Source organism: Excalfactoria chinensis, chromosome 23 (genome assembly GCF_039878825.1).
Source record: "Excalfactoria chinensis isolate bCotChi1 chromosome 23, bCotChi1.hap2, whole genome shotgun sequence".
In the NCBI taxonomy this organism is placed as follows: Eukaryota; Metazoa; Chordata; class Aves; order Galliformes; family Phasianidae; genus Excalfactoria; species Excalfactoria chinensis.
The window spans coordinates 375,036-389,924 of record NC_092847.1 but is presented as its reverse complement, the minus strand read 5'-3'; the positions used below and the strand labels follow the sequence as shown (position 1 = coordinate 389,924).

Sequence of the window (14,889 nt, the reverse complement as noted above, 5' to 3'; positions counted from 1 at the left end):
TAAATATCAGAAAATATCATTTAAAACGTTGGATTCAGAAGCAGACATAATGAGAGCATTGCTGGTAAAACCCAGTGGAGTATTTTGAGGAACTGATGATGTGGGTGGTAGAACTCGAGCTCTGATCACAGCCCAGCTGCTGTCACCCTTAAATAGCATCCTTAGCATTCACAGAAAGGTTTTAAAAATTAATCAGCTTCTCCCTAAATGAGGTGTTGATAAATACTACCAGCACTGCACTGTGGGTTCCCTCCTATGCACATGCACCAGGATAGTGCAGATAAATGTATCCTTCAGAAGAAAAGCAACAGAAACAGCCATGAGACCTATTTGGATGTGCGCTGACCCATTTTTAGGCTTGCTATGCAGGCGATAGTAACCAGATAAAGGCCATCCCTTTTTATTAAATGAACGTGGCAAGCTTTAGCAGAACTGGAAAGAAGGGAAGAATCCTACATTCTGAATTTCCAGAGTTCTTCCTTCTTGTACCATTGTCAGCTCCTTCTGTCAGACAGGAAGAGTCACCCAGCTAGATGTGATCCCAGAGGGACAGGCTTCAATGTGAGCCTCTAATTGTGGTCTTTATGTGGTCTTTAACCTCAGCTGTCCCTGTGCTTTTAGTTTTGTTGGGTTTCTTTGTGGTTATGGTCTTGTCCATTAGCAAGGACACATTTCTATCTGGGAGATTACTTTGGTTGCTGCGAGGATGGCAGGTATTTGTGTACAATGCTGACTTTTGGCACTGAGGGGTTTAAGAACAGCCCACCCATGTGGGAGATCAGCCCTCCCTGTGCTGGGCATTCTTGAATGCTTTCCCCTGACTGTAAGTGCATAATGGGGACACAGACAGCAGATTTTAAGCTGAATCCAGTCTGATTTCATGGGTGTCTAACTGCGTGTGGATGGACCTCCAGCTCTGTGTCTGTGTGAGCAGGTGCAGAGCAGTACCATGAAAGTCACGCTTTGATTCTGAGTCTCAGCACAGACTGCTGCAGACTCCTGCTGAGCCTCATTGCCTTGCAGCTGCAGGCTAAGGATGGGCTCTGTGTCTATAGCTACATGCTGATAGAGCCCTAGACCAGGACATGCAGCACTCTTGCAGATGTGTGCCTGCTGAAGGAGCTTGCTAGGCAGATTTAGTGTTTTTCATCTAACAAGGCTGAGGTGTCCTTGCACCATGCATTTCAGTGGTGTGCTGAAGCGCCATGCTAAGATGTTTGTTTCTCTCTCTGCAATCTGCTTGGACTTTTGGACAGCTGCGAAGTGAGAAGGAGACGAGGAATAAGCTGATTGAAGCTGACATGAATGGCAAACCTCAAAGTGGAGTCTTCATGAAGTATGTTTCTTTCCCCTTCTTTGAAAAACAAAAAGTTGCACGCAGAAAAGGGCAGCACCTGTAAACTGTCAGCTGCTTTTAAAAGGTCTGCTGCTGTTTGTGATTGTTTCTTGATTCCTATCAAATTCAGCCTCTTTTAAACGTAGTCCTAGATGATTCTTACCATACCTATTGGATGCCAGTACAAGGAGCTGGGCTGCTGTTTGGTCCCTACCTTCTCTTCTTGATCATCATTTTGACCTTTGGGCTGAGAACTGCTTTGCAGCTGCAGAGCCATACAGCCTCAATGGTGGACTGTGTTTCCTTAGGAAAAGAGAGGAGGCCACATTTCTTCACTCTTGAGAAATGCCCACAAAGTTAGGAAATGGGAGACTGGCGTTGGAATCCATGGGAGGTGGGCAGTGCTGGAAGGGTTGGGAAGCAGAGCATACAGACTGATTTTTTTGTCAGTTTGCATCTTCTGTGCATAGCAAATCATGTCTGTGTGTTCCTGAGAAGTAGAGCTCAGAAATAACTCACTTGGTAACCCTTAAAATTCCTGTTTCTTACAGCAAAGAGAAAATTCTCTATGAGGAAGATAGGCTGAAGACCATGGAGATGGAGGAAGAGAACAAGGACTCCAGCAGTTCTAGCTCTGAAGAAGAGGAAGAAGCTGAAGATGAAGTTTCAGAATCAGATGCTGAAAAGGAGTCAGGTAAGATGCAGCGCAGTTTGAGGCTTAATAGTTACCCAGGCAGTGATAGGGATTGAATTTGAGAACTGCATTTTTTTAACTGAGTTGTTAAAGACATCCTGCAGTCTTACTTCAAGTGTGAATATATATATATGTATGTATATATAACAGCATGATTTTTTTGCCTCATGGGCCATTTTTGGGTTGAAGACACTTCAGGTGCTGCAAGATGGTAGAAAACAACTGAATGAGGTTTTTATTCAGTGAGGGAGAGGAAAACGTTGCGTTGTTGGTGGAGGGAGGACATTTCCCAGGCACATTAATTGGGCTGTGTTTGGTGAATGGTCTGACTTAGAGGCAGACTTTCTTTCTGAGAAGTTTTTCTTACCTGGGAATGAAGTCCTAAAGGTTTGCTTAGCGGATGCATCCACCTGCTGACTGTGGAAGTAACTATTTAGTGAGTAGAAAGCCTCCTTAAAGTAAAGCTTGTTTAGCCTTGGCATCATCTTTGTTGTCTTGGTCACAGCAACTCTGAACTTGAGTGCTTGTAAAGAAGGGCCTTAGAAAACACAATACTGAAACGTTTGGTTTCTTTTTAAAACTGTAGAAAGGAAGGAAGAGTCCTTTGCCAACCACTCCAGCCATGAAACCAGGCCCAGCATCACTGAGCAAATACCACCACCAGAGTCCAACTCCTTCACTGCATCTGCCAGAAGGGTAAGTGAATTTGGAATCTGCAGGGACTTGGAACAGTGCTTGAAAGCAGTAGGGTTAGCTGGGAAGTAGACACTCTGCATACTATTGTGCTTTCCTGAATTGCCTCTGGGAGTCAGCTTCGATTTTGGTAAAGATGCTGCATTAACAGAAATAGAAGTCTATCACAGAGGAGAATATTTGTATCCTTCACTGCCTCTTCTAGACTGTTACCTTCTGAAACAAACCCTGGCGTTCACAAGGAAACCTTACTTGCCACAATTGCTGTGTGCCCCTGTCAGCTCTTAGGTAGCTGATACCAGTCTCTTACCAGCAGCTCTTTCACCAAAGGGTTGTGCTGTGAGGTATCAGACTGAATTTGGCATCCTAGGCTGAAGTGTGTCATTTGCCAGACCTGTTTATTCAGTGACACAGCGTTACAGCCCAGTAAGCAGAGAGGATAAAGTTTGCCTCTGACTAGATAGCCAGGCTATGAAGGCTTTGCAAAGGTGAAGCAGTTGTTGAAATCTTATCTGAATTCTCCCCCTCATGCATCACTCAGCCAGATGGCACTGAGAGGCTCCGTGTTTTGCCTCAGATGTGTATCTTATGCTTCTGGTTTCTTTTTGCACCAGAATATGGAGGGCAGCAGGCACTGTTGCAAAGATGAAGCACTAGTTATGTGCCAGAGGGAAAAGGATTCTTGCTAAGTCATCATTTTGCAGTGCTCTCACCTTCTGATGTTCCTTTTCCCCCCTCTGCAGTTCAGTTGGCTCAACAGGTCTGATGAGCAGAAGGACGAGTCGCCCTCCTCGTGGCGGTTGGGTCTGCGGAAGACTGGCAGCCACAACACACTGAGTGAAGTCACTGCCACTCGTGAGGCACAGAGAGATAAGGCTGCTTCTATCTATCGATCTTCATCCACCCCTCGGATATCTGTGCTATTGGACAGCAAAGAAAAGGTTTGGCTCGTCTTTCACAAAGGTTTCGTACTGTATCCCAGTTGAGATGTTTACCTTGCAGTTTTAAGACAGTTTCTCTTGAATTTTCACTTATTGCTGGGCTTGTATCCATAACAGGTTTGGGTGTCTCTAGTTCTTTTTATTGTATATGCACACACACGTGCTTTTTTTCTAATGATTGCAATCCTGGCACAGCTGCCCTTGCAGAAATGGAGTTCTGTGCCCCTTTGACATGTTTCTATCTCAGTTTTGAATGGGATCCTGATCTGGCATAGCCCATTCTTCACCAGAAAACATCAAACCCAGACAGTAGCACAAATTCTCCTTCCACATCATCTAAATAGATTCCCTCTCTATCCTTCAGCTGTGTTTGTGAATCTCTTTCCATGTATTCACTAGCTGTAACTACTGGCCATTTTTAAGCAGTTCTAGTTGGAAGCTGTTTAGATTTGTTAATGTGCTGTTCAGGAAATCATCTTTGAGGTGAATATTTTTATGCTGTCACTTTTCTTACCCAAGAGAAGTTGTCCTTAGACAAGAAAATGCCGTTGTGATTGAATGAATCTGACAGTGAATTTATTTGTCTCTGAATGTGCTGTAGGTATATCAGATTTACAGCTGAATTACTTCTGTTTCATCAGGATAAAGAGAACAAGAGCTATCTTGCCACAATAGCCCCCAGAAGACTGAGCAGTGCAAGTGACATAGAGGAGAAAGAAAACAGGTGAGACTGAATGTAAGGCTCAGCTTCAGTCTTGCAGGCAGTTCCTCCGGAATATCTTTTTCCCTGTATTAATGGTCGTATTTTTTCTAGCAGTCCTATCTGCACAGGTATTTACATTAAGTTCTGCTATGTTGCCTTTCATTTAGTTAAGGAGGACAAGCGACTGTTTTCTCCACCCCTGTATCACTATATATATATATGTATATATGTATATATGTATATGTGTGTATGTATATATATATGTATGTATGTATATGTATATATATATGTATGTATGTATATGTATGTATGTATATACACACACACACATATATATATATGTATGTTTATGTATTGTCTCCACCTGGGAAGCTGGGTAAATGCTTACTTTTTCATTTATCATTTTGTATGCAAGTGCTTGACTTACTTTGGAGCTCTTCCATCTGTACTTCTGCCACTTGCTCAGTAGTTACCTTCAGTTCCTTTTATTCCTCTATCTGTCACTATTTGATTCACTGAGTTTGTGAGCTCTCTCACGTGCAGAGCTGTTCAGGTTGCAGGGGCTGCTTTTGGAGGGTTGTTTGTAGTTGCCTCTGGGCAGAACCAAAGTATAAATGGGATGAATACCTGGTATATCAAGGTGTATTTGTGGATTAGATGAGCCATTCATACGGGTTACGGTGTGGAGGAGGATTTCAGCTGGCCTCATGTTCAACCAATTGCACAGCAGTGGTGAGCAGGCACACACAGGGCAGTTACTGTGATCTGCAGTTGTAGAGATGTCTCAGGACGTGACCACCAGGAGAGAGTTTCAGCACAGATTGACATTCTTTGCTGATCTTCTGCTGGAACCTCCCTGCTGTGTTCTTGCTGTGTTCTTGCTTAATCTCAGCTGGCGCTGGGATTTGGACTGTAGCAGACAACTTGTGTTTAAATGACTGATAAGCTTGAGAGGTTTTGGCAGTGGCTTGGATTGAGTGGCATCTCCAGCTGAGTGCCGGTAAGTGTCCTTTGCTCTGTGAAGCAGAGAGCAAGGAGGACTGAGCTGCACAAACAGATGGTGCCCAGATGTACTCTACAGCACAGGGTTTTTTTTCCTGATATTCCTTCATTTCAAAACAGCTGAACATCACTTCTTAGAACCACAGATGTCTGAAAGGGCATTTGGAAAGACACTGCAATTGAAAAACAATTATTAATTGTGGGCTGATGAGCGTTGCCTTTAAAAGCTCAAGGTCCTGTCCAAAACCAGAGCAGGATAAGGCATGCTGCTGGAGTGTGGTTTAGGAGAAGCAGCCCCAATTTCAGATCAATAGATAAGTGTGGCTGCTGATAACGTAATCCATAAATCGATGTGTTATTTTAGCTATTGCCAAATATTCTGTCTTATACTGCTAAATATAGCAGGGGATTTGTCATGCTGTGTGGCTTTTCCTTCTATCATTGCATGATAGAGAATTAATAGTTTAATTATAGATATTTTCCTTGTGTTTGCAACACCTGTTCCATTTGTGCCGCGCTGTTTTGATACGGGGTGACGTTGTTTAATATGTGACATTAAATTTATGGCCAATCTAAAACCTTCAATTACAAGTCTTTGGGCTAGAAAAGGACATTCATGCAAAATATCACATCATCTTCTGACTCTTAGATAATACAGCTGATAATCACGGAAACTGGCCAGTAGAAGTGTTTCAGAGGGTGAAAGCGGTGATGCACGTAGGTGGGTGTGAGGGAAGGGTTTGTGCTGGCGGACTGTACAGGAACCAGACGCAGACTCTGAAAGGTTTTCTAAGCAAACCATGTGCTCTCTCTTGCATTAGAGAATCAGCTGCTAACATCGTGCGGAGCGGCTCTTACACCCGGCAGCCGTGGAGGGATGAATCAAAAGGAAACGAAGCTCCCCATTCTGGTGCACCTCCTACCTACGTATCTACATACTTGAAAAGGTATGCCCCGTTCTCCTCTGCGTGTCTTTTCTGCAGTCAGCTCTACTCTTAGCATGCTTCCCTCTGCATCAGGCCCTCCCTCGTTGCATCAGGCCTTGAGCAGAAGATGGAAACCAAGGCTTGTCAGCATCTGTCATGCTGAATAATCCCCTTGGAGACCATCACTTTTATTTGGCTTATAAATGGTCGGACTGAATTTAAATACTCTTGTTCATACAATTCCAATGCAAAATGTTTTTTTCGCAGTTTTATGTTAGTGTTATGGTTCGACAGTAAAAGGGAAGTTGATCATAAAAAGAGTATAAAGTAATTACAGTCTGAACTCAGCATTCAGATAGCTGTTAGCAGGTAAGTAGTAGCTTAGTGCTGGTTTTGGTTTACATTAACACGTGTTTATGGCATTAATGTTATCAGGGAAATGGCAGTGTTCTTATGGGTGATTTAGGACAGCACGATTGAGGGCTGCAACCATTTCCTTGTGGCCGTAAGGACACAGTTTGCACAGTGTGTGTGAAATTGTAGAGGCAATTTCTGATTGCTGGTAGCCCAGCAGAGTCAGAATCTAAGTATCCCATTCGTAGCTTCCTTAATTGTCAGTGTCTTTTACCTCTCTGGAAGGCAGTTTTCCTGGAGCAGCAGGTAGTGGCCCGTTCTGAATGAGGTGAATGAATGTCTTCAGCTGATGGGGCAAATAATGCATTTCTGAGCTTTTGGCCACATTGAGAAAAGGAAGATCAGCCCTTTGTGCAAGTGCTGCTCCATCGCATCCCCTTTATTTTAGCTGCTGCCAGCGAATCAGCATGTGCAGATTTGTTGTGCTGCTGTGCCATTCGTGCATAAGGAGAAGAGCAGAAATGTTTCAAGATTGTAGGTAATTACCCACAAAATTCTAGAGCCTGAACTAAATAGCTGTGCTGGAGGTGGAGCAGTTGCTCGAGGTTTGGGAAGAGGTGCACTTTTTGTGTTCTAGTACTTCTGCTGGTAGAGGTAAGTCCTGTTCTGGGACAGTCTGTCCAATTGCTGGGAGCACAGAGACCCATTTCCACAAAAGGTGAAACAGCCACTTCAGGCAGCAGACTTTTCCTGATCTGCTGATCCATTCCAGTGACTTCACATCTATCCTGGGACATGATGACAGGTCAGCCTCTGTAGCGTGGCTCTCTAAAGGCACTCCAACCAGCAGCAGCTGATTGCATCGGAAAACTTTGGCCTCCTGCAGCTGGCATGCCTTGCTGCTGCCTGGTCTGAGACAGCCCATAACATCACCGAAATGGCTGTCTGTTGAAACTTCACAAGCATTGCCTTTTGGTCTCACCTGATCCAGAATCGGATTGAGTGCCACATTCTCACGGTTGTGCTGCATTTCCATGGTTAAACCGCACAGAGATCAGCAAAGGCTTCAGCTGGCAGTGATATTTTGCTAATCTTTTCCCACAGGCTGAGTTCTGGCCTTCTGTAGGAAGATGCTGGAATATGAGCAATTACACAGAATAGCTTTGCCAACTAAGGGATGAAGTGTAGGGACACACGCGCTTCTTCACAGACAGCAACAGTTCTGTGTGACTGCACAAGCAGTAAATCTGGGATCCATTTGCCCACTGTCCCCTCATGGCTTTCAATAGAGGAGCACAGAGAAATGAATGCAGTCATATAGATTACATCACCTCTAAGATGAAAAGCAGAACCTGCTGCCTGTGATAAGCTCCGTCTCAGCAGAGCGCTGTTAGTATTTGGGAAACAATTCTGGAGGATAAAAGCTCATTTTGAAAGAGAAAATTAAAGAGAACATAACATACTTGCATGTTGCTGACAGGATGAGTGCTCTCCCCTTTACCTTAGTGTTTAACTAATCCCTGTAACGATACCCAGTTATGTTCTGAGTGCTTCATGTGACCCCCAGACAAAAGGTAAACACCACCAGCAGATCACATTCAGGCGCTGAAAAAGTGTTTTCTTCTCCATGGGAACAAGAGAGCTTGCAGTAATTTTACAGATGCTCTTCAGCTTGAGTGGAAGCAAATGTTAAACCTCTTTCTCTAATGGTAGGGAATGTCACTCCCTCTTCTCTCTGGGTGCAGCACGAAGGAGCAGAGCACAGACCTGACAGCCCATCCTCTGTTTTAGTGCATATTGGCCTTTGAACAGCCAGTTCACATCAGTTAAAGTGTTTGGAGGAAAACTAACATTGCAGATGGAATGAATTCAGCATCCTTCCTTTGGCATCAGCTGTCAAAATGCCTCACACCAAAACAAAATCACTTTTTCAGTTGTTTTTTTTCCCCATTTTAGATACTTGCGGGCACTCCTTATTGTTTCTGTTGGCATAAAAGCCATTACAGCAGGTCAGGCCAGCCGTCCCAGCTCCCGCCACCAGCTGGTTTTGGAGGTCTGGTTGCTGAAGCTAGAATGGCTTCAGAGCAGCCTTCTCCTCTGTCCTGGCTTTCAGCAATCCTTAATTAAGGAGTGGAGGTCACAGTTAGGCGGCTGTTCTTAACAGTGACCGCTGTGACCCATTTCCTTAAGCAAATCCCATTTAGCTCTCTCTGAAAAAACACCCTATGGCAGCATGTTAAATAACAAGAAGTCAGATATTTTGTGCAAACCTTTTTTGTTGGTGCATGTGAAAATCTTTTCAGATTTTAAAAGGGCCACGTGCGTGTATGTAGGGGCACGATGCCATTGCCATGCTCTTCTTCTCCATTCCTTCTTCCCATCTCAATTTCCTCACATCTCTGCTCTCCAGGCACCTGGTGCTCCTTCCATCCTGTTGTTTCCTATTTTCAGCCACTACCTTTTCTCTTGTGAAGCACTTATCAGGTCTTATTCCATAACCCTCCCCTTTCCTCCCTTCCCAACCAGGTTTCTCGTCAGTTTTGCAGCCGCTCTTTGCATTGCAGCCTCTCTGCCTTGTGTTGTCCTAGGACGGTTTCACACCAGCCCTGCTCCCCCAGGGCTGCCATCAGCTCTTTCCAGGCTCCTCCTCTGATTCCTTCCCTTGGTGCATGTTCCACTGCAGTCATCCTTTCAGTGCAGCAGGCCCTGATTTCTCCCCCTCATCTCTGCAACGTCACGGCTGCTCTCTCTGCACGCCCACGGCAGCCAGGTTTAGCTCCCTGCTCTCGCTCTCCTTTAAGGCTTTGCTTGTGGTGCAGAGAGCTCAGAACAGGAGGCAGTTCCATCCAAAAGGACTTCCTGCTCCCCTGTGCTCAGGCCAGGGGCCGGCTTGCCAGAGAGGAAGCTTTGTTTGGAATCCAGTGGAGGTTGCTACCTGGTGACAATAACTTGCTTGTTCCTTTATGACCTGGATATGGCAAGCAGCCATCAACCAAAGAGCCCAAATGTGACGCTCCTCCCCATAGAGGCCTTCCAGGCTGCTCCAGTCTCTCTTTGGCTGTGTAGGGACCAGCTGCTTGGCTGGGCTGGCTGGGTGCCTTGGCATATAAAACTAATTTGCAAATTGAGTGCCTGGACTGAATCCGACCTCCTGTCCTTGGCTGTTGTTCTGTCCCTTGCAAGTTTTATTTCAGCCTTAGGCTGCTCTCTCGGACTCTCGCTGTATTGCTGACATCCAGTTCCAGCCCATTTAACCTGGCTTTCCCATAAACCTGCAATTCTTTGTCCTGGCTTTTCCTCTAGGTCAGCTTTTCCTCCTGGTGCATTTTGCATCAACCACTTCCCTCCATGCGTGCTTGCATGAGAGTCATTTAGGATGCAGGAGGCGCAACAAAGCCTTCCCAGCCTTTGATTCATCCTGCAGACAGCCCGGTCTGACCAGTAGCAGCCAGGAATACCAGTTGCTGGGTGTGTCAGGATCCCAGATCGTGCATGCATGCTTGTTTTCTCTGTGCCATCAACAAGCAGTGCCTTGATGTGGGGCTGAGGTGCACGTGATACAGAGATTTTTGCCACCTTTCTTTGTCTGTTCTTAGAGGTGCACAGCTAATCTCGCTTAAGGTGATTTTCTTCTGAAGAAGCAGAAGGGGTCCTCATATGAAAGCCCTTCAAAGTATGAGCACTTAGAGCTTTTCAGTAGAGATGGTTTTTAAGGGTTTTGCATCAAAATGGCAAAATATGCATTTCCTTTCCTTGTTCTTGAGTATTTTGGGACAATTTTGGTAGTGATTGTTCCAGATACAGAGTTTGTGCCCCCACTGGAGCCTGAACTGATATCTTTAAGCCACTGAAAACAGGTTCTTAAACCTGGAAGTCCTGGGCATCGCTGGGAGGCAATGCAGTCAGGCCTGCTGCTGTCCCTCACTCCTTCCCTGCTCCCAGAGGAATCCTTGCTCTTCATCCCCACCGTTCCCCATACACAGCACTGCTCTGTTGTGTGCCGCTTCTGCCATGGCAGGACTTCTCCCTTCCCTGATCTTCACTGACCCCTGTTATTCTCTGCCTGGAACTCAGCTGGACGTATCTGAAAGGTGTGCTGCCACACCAGCCTGCGTGTGGCTGATCTGCAGCGACTCCAGTGTGCCATAATCTCCTTGCATACACTTTGCTGAGATGTAATGCTCTCTCCCTTTTCAGCTGCGAGCTCAGCTGTGGGGTTGTGCTGTTGAATGTTTACTGTGCTCTGAAGGACCTGATTTTGTGATGTTTTACAGTGCTTCATTTGGTAGAAGTAGTGACCTCAGCAGTCCCTACATTTCAGCCAGTCGCAATACATCTCTAGCTACCTCACCCACTGCCATTGGTTCATCTACCTCACTGAGCACCCCGTGGCAACCTGCCTCTGCCTGCCCCACACCTCTCGGTGCGAACACTTCTGCATCCACCCGCCAGTACACCAGGTAACAGCTGAGATAACGCTGCACAAAGTCAGCGCTTGGGTTGGAAGTCCTCAATTCTGGATGATGGATTGGAGATGTACTTCCTTACGGGAACTGCTGATAAGAGATTGCAGCGTGGTTGCACCAGGATGCAGTTAGCAGCCCATGTGTGAGCTCAGCTTCACACCCCTCCTGCCCTGCTGTAATGACACTGTGCTGCTCTCCAGCATCCAGCATACAAGCTCTGGAGTTCATTCCTTCTGCCTATTCACCAGTTACATTTGTAATAGTTTTTGCTGCAGATGGGGATGCGGCCATTAACTCTGAATTCTTCCTGCTTATTCTTCTACACGCTGTTATAAACTGGTTTGAATGTGCTCAGTTCCCTCTGCTAACATCAACCCACAGCAGGGAGGATGAGCTGCTGGTGCTCCCTTGAGGTGGTGCTGGTCTCGGTTAGCAGTTGAGTTGACTTGCTTTGCTTTCCATTATGTCTTCTCTATTTCAGAGCCCCTTTCAGGCAACAAACTGATTCTGCCGTAGAGAAAAATACAGAGGGCCTCTCTGCTAGCACCCCCCTAGGTGTAATCACAAACCGTGCTGTACGTGGCTCTGCTAACGGTATTGCCAATGCCGGTGCTGCCTCAACCACAGGAAAGGACTGCTCTGCTGAGGAAGCCAGGGAGCGCAGAAGGTCAGTGGGCAGTGCTGGGGTGTTTTGTTCCTCCTCTGTGGTCACATCTGCCTTGGTGGTGGTGCTGGTGGGGGTGGCAGAGCTGTTCCTCAGGTGCTGTGTGAAGCTGGAGGCACTTTGGTGATGGTCAGTTCAGAACCTGAAGGTTGCATTTAGATTGGGGATTCATCTGCTTGTCCTTTTAGCGTGTCTCAGCCTTTTTCTTCAGTTGTCATCTCAGTCCCTGAGATGTGTATACAGGAACAGGCAGCACACACAGTGGGTTCTGTAATGTGAATCCCCTCCTAAAAAGTGTTGCACTGAGATATGTTCAAAGTGCATCCCTCTGCTAAGCTTACATGCACCCAATGGGGATGTCCTTGTGCTAGAGCCCTGTATTCCTGTTAGTGGGGCAAAGCAAATGCTGCTGGAGTGTAAGATGTGTGATATGAGTGGGACGGACTGAGCTGAACTGCATTCATCAGCTCTGTGTGCGGGGCAATAATTGGATGTAGCTACTGCAGCGTATTATTTGGGGTCTGCAAGGACACTGAATGTTCACTGCTGGGAGTGCCTCTGTGTGCTCCTGGGTGTTTTTGCTGTCGGTCAGTTGACTCGGTATCATTTGCAATTGAATTGAAATGAGCTGCCAAAGTGTCTCTTTGCACTTGTGGTGCAAAGGGACCATGGGAGAGGAGCACAGAGTGTGCATTGTGCTCTCTGTTCGCACTTCAGGCCTTCTCATGACAGTATCTCTATTTTGGCAAATCCAGAATAAAGCTGCAGAGGCTTTGGATTGGATCCTTCCCAGGAGAAGTGGTCCCTGCAAACCCTCGCAGACTTCTGGCACTGTCTGCAGACACAGAACCTGACTGGCAGTACTTGTAAATGCCAAAAAGAGCATCTATTAATATTACTGCATCGGCATTTATTGCCAGATCAGTTCCTATAAATAATATAGGAGATCTGTTTGTCTCCTGCGTTCCTATTAGAGTCGTAGAATCACAAGGTTGGAAAGGACCTACAAGACCATCTCTTATGAATTATGCTAATGCAGAAGTAAAAGCCAGAAAAACCCTCCCAACGTTAAGAGAAGCTTTGAAACTACTGAGCGAAACATGCAGTGATGCATTGTGCTTAAGGGCACAGGAAGCCTGTGTGTGTGTTTGTGTGTGTGTCTGCTCTAAGAGTAGGTTCTGCTGATGGGGTAACTGCCTGCATGCACTGAACTAGGAAATGTGCTCTTAGAGACAGGAGGGGTCAGCTATATGGAGAAAGCTGATTTTGGAAGGAGGCCGAGTTCAGTAAAACCAAACAAAAAGGGAAAATGGCAAACAGTTGTCAGGGAAGCACTGTATGGATTTCAGTTCCCACCGGCAGCTGTTGTAGTAACATTTGGTCTGCTTCAGTGTTTCCAAAGCTCCAGCTTTCTCTTAGCAACAAAAACATAAACAAGCTTATCATCTAATATTAGATCACAGGGATGTCTTACAACTTGAAGCCTTAAATTATCCGTGTGGAGCCAAAGGTTAAAGCAGAAGACTGTGAGGTCTGGGGAGGAGTGAACAGCAGAGCTCTCTGTGCTGTTGTTTGGCATCATCTGCCAGCCAGCAGGTTGGCCTTGAACCCACCATAGCATTTCCCCTGGGGTATTTCACCTACATCTCTTTCCTGGCTCCCTGCTTTGGTCAGGTAGCTGAAAATCATCACGTGAGTCAAACCTTCAGGAAAAAAAAAGAACCAGCAAGGAAAATAAAGCAGGAGGCAGCACAGGAGTGATGTGTGTGCCTGGGTGAGCACAGCTGGAGCCATGAGTGCAGCAGAACAGCCATGCTGCATGCAGGGCTCACAGGGACCCAGCAGCAGCGCAGCCCCCCCCCATGCTGCAGCAAGCACTGCAATGCACTGCTGGCAGGTTGGAAGGTTGCCATCCTCCCCAGCCAATCGTTGTGCACTCCATTGCTTTCTTCTCTTCTGTGGGCACTTTGCAGCTGCTGTTGGGTTGTTTTGGTGATCTCATGCCGGGGCAGAGCAGTCTCACTTTCCAAATGCATTTGTCTGGCTGAGGGTGAGTTACAGACATATGGATGCTGTGCACAGAGCATCTCCTGCCCGTCCAGTTCTTCCCAGTGTAAACTGACACCCTTCTGGTTTCTGCATGCTGCAAGCAGCTGCTGGGGTCTCGGGGGGTCCTGCAGCCTGCAGCCCACCGCTGCCTGCTCTCCTGTATGCGGGAGGACAGCGGCCTCTAGTGCTGGCAGCCCCTGTGCGAAGTTGGGCTGTGATCTCATCCTTGCAGTGTTGGGGCTTGGAATGCAGTGTGTGCTGTGAGTTGTGCACCTCGGCGAGGGAGCACTGGCAGCTCCCAGGGCAGCGCACAGCCCATAGGATCATAGAATCAGTAAGGGTGGAAAAGACCTCTGAGCTCATTGAGTCCAACCATCAGCCCAACACCTCCGTGCCTGGCTATGTACAGGCCAGCTTTACCCAACAGCTGTAGGGCAGTGCCCCCTCCTCCTCACCCCCATCCACTTTGCTTATACAGTTGCATCCAGCATAAGGGTGAGGTGGGCTCATTTCCTGAGGGCTGTGCTCAGTTTAGCATCTTGCCCTCTAAAGTTTCACCTAGAAATGTTTATTGGACCGATGTGCGAGGTAAACGTGCCTGGCAAATATTTCCCTTTGTCTGCTTTGTTCCCAAGAGGAATCCATTCTTCATTCTAAGGATCCAGCTGCTAATTATAGTGGTGGATATTAATGATATATTAAGAACTGAATCCTCCTCCACCAGCGCTATTAGATGAACTGTTTTATGGCAAGTCCTTCGGTCCTTTTGCCTCCTGTCCTGTCCAAGTTCAGAACTCAGCTCCTCCAGGGTGAGTGGGGATGCCTGACACATTAACCCTTCTTGTTTCATAAAACCACAGTGAGATCCTGATCTCTTAAAGAGTTAAAAGTGTGGAACTTGAACTCAGGATGTGCTTAAACATCACTGGAAAGGAACTGATGGAATAAAGCTGTGAACGCTGTGTTGCTGCCACATCATCCCATGACAGTTTATCTCCATCATCCCCATTGCTGAGCGCTTACAGCTCCCTGGGCAACATCAGTGCTGGGGATGGGGTAAG

At 46.5% G+C, this 14,889-nt stretch overlaps 1 protein-coding gene across 5 annotated transcripts in view; it reads left to right on the top strand.

Moving 5' to 3' along the window:
• Nucleotides 1-14,889, top strand: part of PPP1R12B (protein phosphatase 1 regulatory subunit 12B) — an 82,263-nt gene that overhangs the window by 25,234 nt on the left and 42,140 nt on the right. For 2 of the 5 annotated variants that reach the window (XM_072355790.1, XM_072355789.1), the window contains exons 7-14: nucleotides 1,257-1,336; nucleotides 1,888-2,030; nucleotides 2,617-2,726; nucleotides 3,467-3,664; nucleotides 4,306-4,388; nucleotides 6,191-6,316; nucleotides 10,924-11,109; nucleotides 11,597-11,782. In XM_072355790.1, the coding sequence (XP_072211891.1) occupies nucleotides 1,257-1,336; nucleotides 1,888-2,030; nucleotides 2,617-2,726; nucleotides 3,467-3,664; nucleotides 4,306-4,388; nucleotides 6,191-6,316; nucleotides 10,924-11,109; nucleotides 11,597-11,782 (1,112 nt within the window). The remainder of the gene's footprint in view (nucleotides 1-1,256; nucleotides 1,337-1,887; nucleotides 2,031-2,616; nucleotides 2,727-3,466; nucleotides 3,665-4,305; nucleotides 4,389-6,190; nucleotides 6,317-10,923; nucleotides 11,110-11,596; nucleotides 11,783-14,889) is intronic. The other 3 variants (XM_072355792.1, XM_072355791.1, XM_072355794.1) reach the window with 2 other exon arrangements.